The sequence below is a fragment of the Primulina eburnea genome, chromosome 7 (genome assembly GCF_022965805.1).
Source record: "Primulina eburnea isolate SZY01 chromosome 7, ASM2296580v1, whole genome shotgun sequence".
Taxonomy (NCBI): domain Eukaryota; kingdom Viridiplantae; phylum Streptophyta; class Magnoliopsida; order Lamiales; family Gesneriaceae; genus Primulina; species Primulina eburnea.
The window spans coordinates 36467070-36480635 of NC_133107.1; the positions used below are offsets into that span (position 1 = coordinate 36467070).

At 38.4% G+C, this 13566-nt stretch overlaps 1 protein-coding gene across 1 annotated transcript; it reads right to left on the reverse strand.

Moving 5' to 3' along the window:
• Positions 1–383: 383 nt before the first annotated feature.
• On the reverse strand, positions 384–1265 carry LOC140835903 (uncharacterized). Its single transcript, XM_073201314.1, has one exon. The coding sequence runs from the start codon at positions 1263–1265 to the stop codon at positions 384–386; it is 882 nt and encodes a 293-aa protein (XP_073057415.1).
• Positions 1266–13566: the final 12301 nt, after the last annotated feature.

The window sequence follows — 13566 nt, forward strand, 5'->3', positions numbered from 1 at the left end:
AATAGATAAAAAATCAAACTAACTACTGAGCGATAAAATAAAAAAAATTTGCAGAAAAATTCTAACAAGCAACGCAATTTTACCCTCCCCACAAACTTAAAGTATGCATTGTCCTCAATGTATAGAAATAAAGAACACGACAACACATACCTCGCGCACGAGTGTCAAAACTCGGGCGCTCGAGTTGTTTTCCGCAGCATATGTGTCATCCATGTCCATGGGCTGCGGCGGTGATAGATCTGGTGGTGGGTAAAATGAACAACTAAGGGATTAAAATAAAATAAAATAATAAAAACAAAATGAATGCTAAAAAATAAAAATTGTGGGTTGCCTCCCACACATCGCTTAGTTTAACGTCGTTAGCTCGACTGTCACTACACTGCTCAAGGTGGGTCGTATGATTTCTTGGAAGCCTTGAATTCAACGTTTTGACCATCAACCTCCATGGTCAGTTTTCCTTGTTTCAAATCAATGACGGCTCCAGCAGTAGCCAAAAATGGTCGTCCTAAAATAGCACGAACATTCTGACTGTTCCCCATGTCAAGCACCACAAAATCTGCTAGAAGCCTTATTTTATCAATCTTAAGTTCGACATCTTCCACAATACCCAGTGGTGTCCTGACCGATTTATCTGCCATTTTCAAGCTTAGTCCTGTGGGCTTTATCCTGCTCAATCCAAGTTTCTCGTAAAGAGAACTTGATATTATATTCACGCTCGCTCCTGAATCATAGATAGCATTTTCCACCAATTTACCCCCTATTTCACATGGTACTACAAATTCTCCGGGGTCTAGCAGCTTCTGAGGAAGACTTCCTGGCCTACCCTTATCATCTCCTCCAGTAAATGCTACTTTTTCCTGCTCTGCAGACTGAATGTTAGAGTGCAGGTTCTTGAAATCTTCAAGACTTTTTTTCTTTTGAGACTCAGCTTTCAATTGTAAAAATCTTTGGGGGTAGGGAAGTAACGAGATATCAATGCATTGATCAAAATCATAACTCTTACCTTTCTTACCTCGATTTTCTTTGCTTGGAGTCGGCTGATCAACTTTAACTTCTCTGCTTACTACTCCAATCTCTCCATTCTGTATACAAATGGCATTCACCTCTCTCAGATTGGGGTCTGCAATCTTTTGAGTTGCGCCTGATGGTTGAGACGTGAGTTGCTTCGTTATCTGCCCCACTTGCGATTCAAGAATTTTCAAGGTAGCACCAATATTTGCTATGTGTGTTTCTAGGTTGTCAAGCCTAGATTCAGTCCTAGCCATCCTCTTGCCATATTCAGCAACAAATGTTCCAACCAAATTCTCAAATGATGGCTTCCCTTCCCCATTTGATGTATTGAACCCCGGTGGAGGATTCAATACATTCTTAGTATTCGCGTATGAAAAATTTTCATGGTTTCTCAAACCAGGATGATAAGTGTTAGGGGGAGGGTTACCTCGATATCCTCCATAGCCTCTAAAATTTTTGTTGTTGATGTATTGAACTTCTTCAGGAGATTATGATTCTTCAACAACAAACGATGGTCCCTCAGTGTTTGGTGTACTAACTTTATTCATAGTTGCTATTGGGTAGTCAATGCTGATACTTGCGTAGTGAGTGATGTGATAGGATCCACAGCATAAACTCCAGTAGTCCTTTGTATTCCTGACCTCTCAGATGGCCTTTGGTAGCTGTTAATAGTCATCTGCTCAAGCAAGTCGTAGGCTTGAGCAGAAGATTTGGCAAAGATCGTGCCACCTGCCGCTACATCCACAGTTGTACGCGTCTGACCATTCAATCCATTATAGAAAAGCTCGATTTGTACCCAGTCTTCAAAGCCTTGGTTGGGCACTTTCTCAACAGCTCCTTGTATCTTTCCCATGCCTCATACAATTGTTCAAAATCAATCTGCCTGAACGTGCTAATCTCAATCTTCAACTGTGCAGACTTTGCAGGGGGAAAGTACTTTGCCAGAAATTTCGTCGCCAGCTCCTGCCATGTCGTGATGCTTCCCAAGGGAAGCGATTGCAGCCATCCTCGTGCTTGATCCCTGAGAGAAAACGGAAACAAACGCAGTCTAATAATATCATCAGGCACATATTAATCTTTACCGTATCCGTTATCTCCAAAAAGGTTCTCAGGTGAACGTGAGGATCAGAGGTGGCTGTTCCAGCAAACTGGTTTTGCTGAACCATATTGATTAGAGCAGGCTTCAATTCAAAATTATTGGCGTTGATTGTCCCTCTTGCAATACCAGAGTAATGATTGTTGATCACTGGTCGGAAGTGATCTCTTATAGGAATCGCCTCTGGTTGGGCGTGTCTGTCATTTTCTTTGTTCTCAGCCATTGCTTGGATCTCTTCTCTTCTTGCTTTTCTTAATCTTCTCGCAGTTCTTTCGATCTCCGGATCAAAAATAAGCAAGTCAGGGCTTTGCGATCTTAGCATACACTGTCAAGCAGAAAAAAAAATGAAAAACTCAATCAATATAAAATAAAATAAAATAATAAAAGCTCTAAATTAAAATCTAGACTAATTGGTAATAATACTGATATAAATTCAAATTTGACACTCCCCGGCAACGGCGCCAAAAACTTGTTGCGAGTTTTCTCTACCGCAAGTGTACGGTGTCAAGTTTTAGTACTGGTTAGAGTACAAATATCGATCCCACGAGGAGTGTATATATAAATGTATATCAGTTCTTGTAATTAAAATAGTCAAGACTTTATTTAGAAAAATCAACAGAGATTTTGTTTGTTTAATCAAAGTAATTGAAAACAAGGAATTAATCTAATCACCGAATTGAGAAATGATAATGAGAGAAGAGGTCTAGAGATATGATTTCACCAAGTTTCCACGATAATCATTCCCAGTTACTTTATATTCACGAATTCCAATTATTTAAAGGCCAAGAACACTTAATTATTTTATTCCTCCTTTCCCAAATGACGAATAAATTATATCAATCAAACTTTGATTCAATTATTCCTAATAAAATCTAATTTAATTGATAAATACAAACGATGTTCTTACCTAAGCCTCGCTAAAGTTATACGCCTTCCGAACGCTATAAACATTCAACGATGTGTCTCTAATGATCTATAATCCTAGTCCCTCTCCCGAGTTATAGAATTAATCAACAACAAACAATTTATGGCCAGTAAATTGCAGTGAAATGAATACAGAGAACACAATTAAACAAAAATGGAATTCAGTTAAATAAACAACTGCGTCAGATCATCGTATCCACAAAGTTACGTCATTCTGTAGACTAGAAAATTAATTCATGACGAATTCTAAATAAACGCAACACATGTTTGAATATTTAGACATTGCTACGCAATAAAATAAAGAAACAAAGGAAAAGATAACAAATCCGAAGTGTCGTCTCTGTCCCCAGATCCGTCGTTCTTCGTATTTGTGACTGTTCTACACACTCTGAATCTTCGTCTCGTGTATGCGCTCCGTTTCTCCTTCCTTTTCCTTCCCAAGGTGGTGTATTTTCATGTGATTTCTCCCCACGACGGCCCTCTTTTTTTTCTGACCTAGCTCGCGTGTATTTATGGATTTTGTGAACGCCGCGCGCGTGATGTCGCGCGGCCGCGCGAACGCTTCTGGTCGCTGGCTCTTTTCTGGGCGCGCGGCTGCGCGAGAGTTGGCGCGGTGGCGCGCGCAATTCTGTCGTGTGGCTTGTTGTTGTGCGCGCGCGCTCGCGCGTAATGTGGCGCTGCCGCGCGTGCCTCTCGGGATTCCATGTTCGTCGAAAAGGGCGCGCGATCGCGCATGATGTTGCGATGTGGCGCGCAGCCTACTGGTCCTCGCCTATGCTCCTGCGCGCGTGGTCGCGCGAGAAATAACGCTGCCGCGCGCGCCTCTCGGGTTGATGATTTATGTGTTGTGCGCGCGGCCGCGCATGAAGTGGCGCGGCCGCACGCGCACCTCTGTTCCTGCGTGTGCTCTCGGCTACGCACTACTCTGTTTTCCTGGTCCAATTGGCTTCGTTCCACTATTTTTTTCATTCCTGGAATGACAACAAAAACATTCCAAAGACCGCATAATTCTGTTCGAAACAACCATAATTCAAAATGGATTCTAATATAAATTAAGTGCAAATCTTGCACTTATTACTCGAAAATCACCCAACAAACAAAATAAAAAAAATCAACTCTTCTTCGAGAATCATAGATTCACGAAGAGACGAATAACGATAAACGAAAACAGATCTAGAAACGAACGAAGAAATAAACAGATATGAAAATTGAATAACAAGATACTTACTTGAATTCAATGAACCTAAGCTCTTATACCAAATGATGTGAATCTTCGTACGAACGAATAGCAAACACGATTAAAAATCAAATCGCGCCCTCAATTCAATAACGAACAAAGAATCGTTGTTGTCCCGATCTTTTGAATCAAGTGTGTGTGTTGTGATTTTCACCTCTAAACTATGAAAAGTCTAGCAATAAATAATCACGGAATAAACAATCGAAAACTCAACGAACCTTCAAAGAACAGGTCTAAGACAATCCGCACAAGCACGATCGACAAACGTCACAAGACGAATCTTGATAAGTTTGATTTTTGAATAACAAAGTGAAGCTTTGAATGTTTGAGAGAAAAACTCTAAACTTTGATAAAAATCAATAATGAATCTGAAAAGTGTGTCAAAATTCCGTGCAAATATCCTTACATATAAAAAAGATAACAAAAATCTAGTTGCCAAAATAATTAAAACCCTAACTAGGAAAGTCAATATTTCCCGCAACTGGCTCGCGCTCGGGCGGTAGGATATTGCCGCTCGAGCGCCGAGGTTCTGTACTATTCACGCTCGGGCGGTAGATTATGACCGCTCGGGCGCGAGGCTTTCTGGAATTTTTTCGCCTCGGACAGTAGGTGTGGCGCTCGGACGGTAATCTTTCGCCGCTCGGGCGCCGATGCTTCTGGACTCCTCTTCATTTATCACTTGAATAATGTTCCTTTGGCTTCCAAACTTACTCCCATGCATCACGAACCCTCCAGCACTTTGCACCTCGTTTGTAAGTCCTTCTTCGTTGCTCATAAGCCCCTGCAACGCTTCCTTGAATCTCTTCAGTCGTCCCCTCGTGATTGGCCCATCCGGCAACTCTAAAGGGTCCCATGCTTTTCTTGGGACTTGACCATCCGTGTTCGCATCAAAATGTTTGACAGATAAGTCCAGTAGCTCGAGATTTAAATAGCTCCATGAACTGGACAATATAAAGACAAAAGTTAATATGCTCACGACTAAAATGATAATATGCGATATGAAATTCAAGTCATAATGATTGAAAATCAATTGTTGAATAATCTAATCAACAGTTATGGGTGTTCATCGGTCGGTTCGGTTCGGTTTTCGATTTTTTATTTCGGTTTTTTCGGTTTTCGGTTTTACAAATATATAATCCGATATCCGAACCATTTTTCTTCGGTTCGGTTCGGTTTTTTACCGAATTGGTTCGGTTATTTCGGTCGGTTATACGGTTTTGATACAATTATTTAAATTAACAATATAAATATATTATAAAATATAATATGTTGTCTTTTTAAATGATTTCTTAGTAAAAGATTTAAATATAAAGTACAAATGAATTACATAAACAATAATCAACTAAGTATTATTCAAAATAATTCTTCATTCACTAATATCATCTCAATAAATAATATAAAATAAAATAACATTATTAATTTAATTAAATTTCGATTTTTTCGGTCGGTTCGGTTTTGACATTTATAATCCGAAACCGAACCAAATTAATTTCGGTTTTAACATTTATATCCGAATTATAAAATTCAGTTTTCGGTTCGGTTTAGTGTTCGGTTTTTTCGGTTTGGATTTTCGGTTTTTTCGGTTTTATCCGAAGTTTGAACACCCCTATGACAACAGTAGGAAAAATTCTTTTATTTTACTTGAAAAAATGCATAAAGGTCAAAAGCAAGATGATGACAGATCAGACTTAAGCTTTATTCATAATGAATGCAAATTTTCTGAAATAAGTAATTAGTTATGTCTAAAAAATGAAAATTCTTAAAATATAGACTTTGTCAGATCAAACACAATTTAGGAACATTTAGGACCTGAAATTCAAGTCAGTAAACATGTTTATCAAAAGAACAATAGAATGCATAGTGGACTTGGATATGTAGAACCTGATAGTTAAGTCAGGTTGGCTCAGGACCATACTAAGCAAAATTAGATATGATCATCATTCCAAGTCAAGCTAGTCTGGTAAAAGTTACGATATTGGGAAAAAAATACTATCATGAATTCTTATTGTCGCAAGAATTGGGAAGGAGAATTATGCGATGGTCCCTACCCGATCCCACCTTACATATTTGCATGAGGGTATTCGCAACCCTAAAACAACAAATTCAACTTAATTATGAGACCTACTATGCAACATCATTGTCACATCAAAACTTAAAAACCTACAAATTTTATAAATCTCTCAATATAAACACATACCCAAAAATATATTTCTCTAGGCTCACTTGTTCACACATCATTCTACATTTTTTATTTACTATATTTATTTATTATTTTAATTTATATATTGTATAAATATATATTTATGATATTCATTTTAATTATTTTATTAATATCATATATTAATTTTATTAATATATATTGTATAAATATATATTTATGATATTCATTTTAATTATTTTATGCTATAATAAATAATATTTTTAAGCATTAAATCATTACAATGAGGTAATAATTAAAACATTCATAATTAATAATAAAATTATTTTTAACTAATTGAATATGTATCGTGCCCAAATGTGTTCAACCAAAACAGCTCGAAGCTAGTGATTTCTTCTCTATCACGTCGCTCGCTATAATTTTGGAGATACTTCAGAAATTATTAGATAGAGCATTATCAGTATTCGTGTTGGTGGAGGAGAGTATTCATCAGCCCAATTTACTTATTCATCTCTTTTATCATAAATAATCATGTTGTGCAATAATAATATATGTGTACATAATATTTCTTAGGTAATTCTTGTGCCAATATCGCACATGACCTCTACCTATTGTCCAACTAGCTTGGAGCACTCCAAATTCCCACTCCACATCCTTTTTCGAGACTACTTTTTCTCCTTGAATAGATTCCCTCTTGGGATCCTCGAGGCATGTAAAGCTCTTCACAAAAGCAACTTATTCTGATAGATACCATTTGTAAGATATATCATGTTGTACAAGATGTTTTGTTGATCGTGAAATTAACATCTATAACATTTTCTTGTAGGACAGCGTTGAATAACGGTGATTCGTTAAGAATATTTACTTCATTATGCGACTGTGCAATGCCAAAAAAAAGCATGTAATATCCACAAGTATGCAGGCGCGACCGCTTCAAGAATTATTGTTGGGACGTCATAATCGCCTCTAGTAAATTGTATTTTCAAATCTACAGGGCAATTCCACCACTCCCAATGCATGCAAACAAGTCCTCCTAACATTCCAGGGAAGTCGTCTTTATTCTCATGCATTTTAAGCAATTGTTGAGCCACTGCCATGGACTTTTGTTTTTCGGGAACTTTAAAAAATTACTTGTTAATTTTATCCTACAAAATATTCTTAAAAGCCCAATAAGACTTGATGGCATGATTATATGAGTTGTAGTACTTACATTATTCTCGTTCCTTCAGCTCTTCTTTGGATGACACTCTATTATCTGGTGGGAAAGTGATAAATTCATCTTTTACCAGAAAATCAAAAACCTCAATAGTCTTTGATACATCAAAATTATACTTCATATCTTTGGGGAATTGGGGGCTACTCTTCTTCTCTAGTTATGCTAGTTTATTTTTGAGCAAAAGAACAATACACGAATCACTTGATCGAATATCAACCAACAAAATAGCCTCCAATTCTTGATAATAGGACCTCATAATTGTTTTATTTTTGTACGACTCTTCCTGTAGAACCCAAAATCAGTACACGCAAATCACATGCATTTATTTAATGATTAAATTTTTTATTTAAGTTTAAAATGATTTTAGTGGTCATGGCTTATTTAATTTGCATTATTTTAATGTTTATGTGATGAACGTTAAAAAGTTTTCTTGAGTTTCATGTTTCAGGCGATTATCCGATGCGGGATCGAGGAGAAGAGATCGAGGACGATATTTGGTAATTTTAAAACGTGGTAATTTATTTTAAGTTAAGATTGGGGCATTTTTTAAATGATTTATAAGTTTTTAGCATTTTTAAAGTCTAATTGAATTATTTAGTAATTTTAAGATTTTAAAAATTTTAAAGATTTAGTACATGTGCATTTTATTTTTAATTAATAGACTTTTAGTAAAGTTAGTGGTTGATTAACATTTAATTAGTTGTTAAATTTTAATTAAACAATTTTTATTTCCCTAAATTTTTACCTAAACTCATGCACACACATATTAACACACACACACATACGTTTCAGAAAACACAATTGACAATTCACATTTTTATTACATATCCTTGAGAGAAAATATTAGGGTTCTTAGAAAAGATCAGTAGCCGCCCCTTCCTCTCAAATTCCAGCAAGGTTTTGTTGTGTTTTCTTCAAAGAAAATCGTTCCACGTTCGTCCCGGATCAACCTCGCATCTTTCTCCGCGTCGGTAACGTCGTTTTGGTACTTTTAATTATCAAAAGGCATGTATAATCTGTTGTTTCTGCATCGATCTCGTTATATTACGTTTTGTGATGTTGATTATGTATGAAAACATGTGAATGTTATGTGGAAGTTTGAGCAGAAACTTGTCGAATCGATTTTTAACGTTTTTAGATCTGAAATTTCGTTTTTCACTGCATATTGAATTACTGCGGTTTTTGGCCAGGATTTTGAGAAAACTTTCTAAATAAAAACGTAGATCTTTTCGATACCTTTGATTCGACAGTAAATTCAAAATATTTGGATAAAAATTGAGTGGGTTATGGTCGTTTTCGTGGGACTACTCAAACTACGTTTTCTGAAAAATATGTTCTTATCATATTCTTGAGAATTTCTTGTTGCAGGCTTCGTTGGGAATCGTTGGGGGTTCCCTGCTGTGTTTAAAAGTGTCCACGGGGTTGAAATTGTAAAGAACTAGCGCCGCAGCGCTGCAGGTACGAGCCAGCAAGCGCCTCTGCAGCGCCACAGCGCTGCTGGTATGCATCAGGCAGCGCTACGCCTAGGCGCCAGCAGCACCTAGGCGCTGCTTCGGGCAGATTTTTGGCTTTAAAATTATGTGCTCTTGCTTCCTTTGGGTGCTATTGTCTTTATGTCCTAGTATAATAAAAGTTAATTTAGATGTCATGAAGTTTGATTTGGGAGCATTGAACTATATCTTAAGCAAGGTCCGTAACTTCTATTGGGTGGGGAAATTCATACTTTTTTGGCAAGATTGACTTCGGGGTTGAGTCGGGGGTTAGCATGCGGTTTATCACGGTCGAGTCCCGAGCATTTCTAGAAGGTCATAAGTTAGTAATTCAAGGGGTGATGCGTTTGATAGGCATGATTAAGTTGTGGAATTTAAAGTTCATGGTAGCATGTTAGCATGTGCAGCAAGGTCCCGAACGAGATCCAACGAATCTCTCAACGCCAAGTAAGTATGTTTGGCATGCAAAGAAAATACTTTAACTTTTTGAGCTATGCGAAATGTCTTGTGACGAAATTATGTATGGGATTGGAAAGCGATAAAGAATGACCAGGGACCCATCCACCCTGTTAAAGCATGAACGGGTTTAGATCAGGATTGGAAAGCGTTAAAGCATGAACGGGGACCAATCCACAGGTTAAAGCATGAACGGGGATCTCATGTATGTGGCAGTGTATCTTCTCTGTCAGCCCAGTACTGTGGTTTAGTCTGATCAGGCGAATTATGTTATGGGCCACTTGCTTTGAAACATGTCTCTACGCAAAATTATGAAGTTTATGTATGTTCAAGTATGTACAAGTATGCAAGCATGTTAAGAAAAGTTTCACGTTATAGCACGTCTATGTTATGTATGTATGTTCAAGTTTAATTGCAAGTTCAAGTTCATGTATGTACGCTCTATTTTAAAGTTGAATGTGGTTTTATTACGTATTACTCGTTACTTCTAGTTTATACGTGTTGAGTTTTTAGACTTACTATACTTGATCGATGCAGGTGATGAGGATGACTTGGAGGAGACTAGGGGTGGGGACCAAGGAGCTGGCTTGGACTGAGCGGGAGGCTAAACCCGAGGACCGCCATATTTTAAGTTTTATGAAATGATCAAAATACTCTGATTTATGTTACTGGTTATGATATTTTATTCAAATGCTTTGGGCAAACTTTATTTTTAGGTCTTTTGTTGCAACCACTTTTGAGACGTACAGTTTATTTTAAATCGAAATTGAGAGTCATTTTATAATTAAGAAAATTTTTATTTTTCCGCAAATTTTAAGTAGTTTAAAAGTGCGGTACGTTACAGTTTGTATCAGAGCGGTGTTCTTGTAAAGGGTTATGCCTACTGCCAGTCGCAAGAAGCTCACGAAGTCACACCTCAAGTCTTTAAGTTTTAAGGTTTTAAATTTACGTTATGTAGTAAGCATGAAATTCTGTTTCAGCATGTGCATATTTTTAAGTTCAAATACGTGCATCTTATGTTATTGATATCTTGTTCATGCATGTGGGGCTTACGTGTTGGGTAAATTCTGGAATAGTATGCCTCTAGACGTTTGATTAACCATGAAGCTAGGGAAGAGAACCAAGAGCCTCGAGAGGAGGGGAGGGCCAATCACCCACCTCCACCTCCGGATATGCAGGCGCAGATGCTCGCAGGTATGACGCAATTCTTCGCACAGTTTGCGGGGAACCAGGCGGCGACAAATACAGAGGCAAGGCCCAGACCAGAGGTAGTTTACGAGAGGTTCTAGAGAACAAACCCAAAGGAGTTTTCGGGGACCACTGAACTGTTGATAGCGGAGGGATGGATTAAGTCCATCGAGGTAATCTTCGATTTTATGGAGTTGAAAGATGCAGATAGAGTCAGGTGTGCCACATTCCTTCTGGCAAGGGATGCCAGACTGTGGTGGGAAAGTGAATTAGTATCATTTAACTTGCAAACACTGACATGGAATGGGTTTAAGGAGGTCTTTTACTCCAATTACTTCACTGAGAAAGTACGCTCTCGCCTAACCAAGGAGTTCATGACGTTGTGTCAGGGGAATAACAGCGTTGCGGAGTTTGAGAGGGGGTGTCACTTTGTGTCCCTAATAGCTAATGATGCCCAGGGGAAGCTGAAGCATTTCATGGATGGGTTGCGGCCGATCTTGCGTCGTGATGCCAGGGTTGTTGGTCCGACTACCTATGCCGTGGCAGTATCTAGAGCCTTGGCGGCAGGGCAGGACCAGAGAGATATCGAGGTTGACAGGCAGGGCAAGAGGCCTTATCAAGCACCACAACATCAGCATCAGCAGCACCACAACCTAAGAGGCCTTACCAGGGGCCTTCAGGGAAGAAGCCTTATCAGAGACCACCGAAAGGCAAGGTCCCTGTTCTGCAGCAGAAGGCCCCCCAGAGGCCGAGAAAGTACCCGGTGTGCCCGAAGTGCAATCGCCAGCACGACAGTGTTTGTATGGGTCAAGAAAGTGTTTTAAATGCGGAGCAAGTGACCATATGCTAAAGGATTGCCCCAGTTGAGTCAGCCTACCTAGGGCAGGGTGTTCGCCATGCATGCTCAAGAGGCGAAACCAGACACGACACTGTTGACTGGAAACATTTTCATAAAGAGATTAGCCACGAAGGCCTTGATAGATTCAGGGGCCACTCACTCCTTTATCTCGGAGACATTCGCTAATCATTTGGACATCAAGTCTATCGGCCTTGACGTGAATTACTCGGTGACAGTCCCATCAGGGGAAGATCTATTAGCTACTAGTGTGATCAGAGATATTAATATAGAACTGCATCGCTACCTAGTGTATGCCGACCTGATAGTATTGCCGATGCCAAAATTCGACATTATCTTGGGTATGGACTGGCTGACGAACAACCGAGTCTTGATTGACTTTAAGAAGAGGTCGGTATTGGTTATACCGTTGAGAATGGAGCAGTTTCTATTTGAGCCAGACAGATGGAAAGGTTTCTCTCGCATGATTTCTTGCATGCAGGCACGAAGACTCATTTCCAAGGGGTGTCAGGCTTTCTTGGCCGCATCATCAACACCTGATGTGCCCACTCCATCTATATCTGATATACCGGTGGTCAGAGAATTCCCTGATGTTTTCCCAGACGATGTTACAGGTCTTCCACCAGATCGAGAAGTAGAATTTTCAATTGATCTTATGCCAGGCACTGTGCCAATCTCCAAGGCACCGTACCGATTAGCCAAACCTGAGATGCTAGAACTCAAACAGCAGATTCAGGAGCTTCTGGACAAGGAATTCATCCGCCCTAGTTTCTCACCATGGGACTGAAAGCGGACCGGTTACGGAGGCCGGAAACGCAACGGAAGCGAAAAATTAAATTTTAAGAGCAAAATTTCGGCCCCCACAAGAACATTGTGCAATATTTACAAAAATTAAACCATACATAGGAGGTTTAAGAAGATATACCTATCAACTTAAAGAAGTTGATGAATGGCACCAACTTGATTGTAGAACAACCAAGCTCTTGAAAGGAATGAAGAGTCTACAAGCTTCCCTTCTTGCTCCTAAATCAAGCCCACCACTTAGCAAGGCAAATCCCCTCAAAAATTGCACTAGAAAATTTTTGAGGATTTTTCAAAGAGAAATTTGTCTCCAAAAATGAAGAACAAAACTTGAGAGAAAAATGAGAGAAAAATTGGTAGAAGATTTCGGCCAAGTGAGTGTATGAGTGAGTGGGAGACTAGCCTAGGTAGTTGTGAAAGTTGTCTCTCAAAAGTTGCATGTCTTTGGAATTTTTTATTAAAAAGTAATCAACAACCTTTCACCTCCCAAGCATGCAAACCCTAGCATGTCTCACATATATTATATGGTTTTTTAACACATTAAAAACCATAGACTAAATTTTATTATCTCAAACACATTTGAGATTAATTAAATATTACTTGATTTTACTCAAGTCCCACTAGTTAAATAATTATTTAAATTGAGCTCTACTAGACTCAATATTATTTAATTAATTCAACACTTGAATTAATTTAATTATTTAGACTCTACTAGGTCCACTAGTGTTTAATTAATTCAACACTTGAATTAATTTAATTTAGTCTCCAATAATGTTCATGAAAATCACAATTTTCAACTACATTATTTACTTGGCCAATTTTAATCTTAGGAACACTTCCATAAATTAAAATTTATATTTCTCTCTTAGAAGTCATACTTCTATTTTTCTTAACGCTTATAAACACATTTATAAGCCGTTCAACACATTGAACTATTTTACTTCTCTTCGGGATTTACTAAGCAAGTACTTGTGTGGCCCTCAATGGTTCATTGATACAACTAGCCGTGGGTTCACATCTCAATGTGATTCGGACTAAACATGTCCTTATTCGAGCATACCCCAATTGCTCCATTCTTACTTATCAACTCCTTGATAGTAAGAACGTCAGAACTCAAGTCTGATAGTACCCAA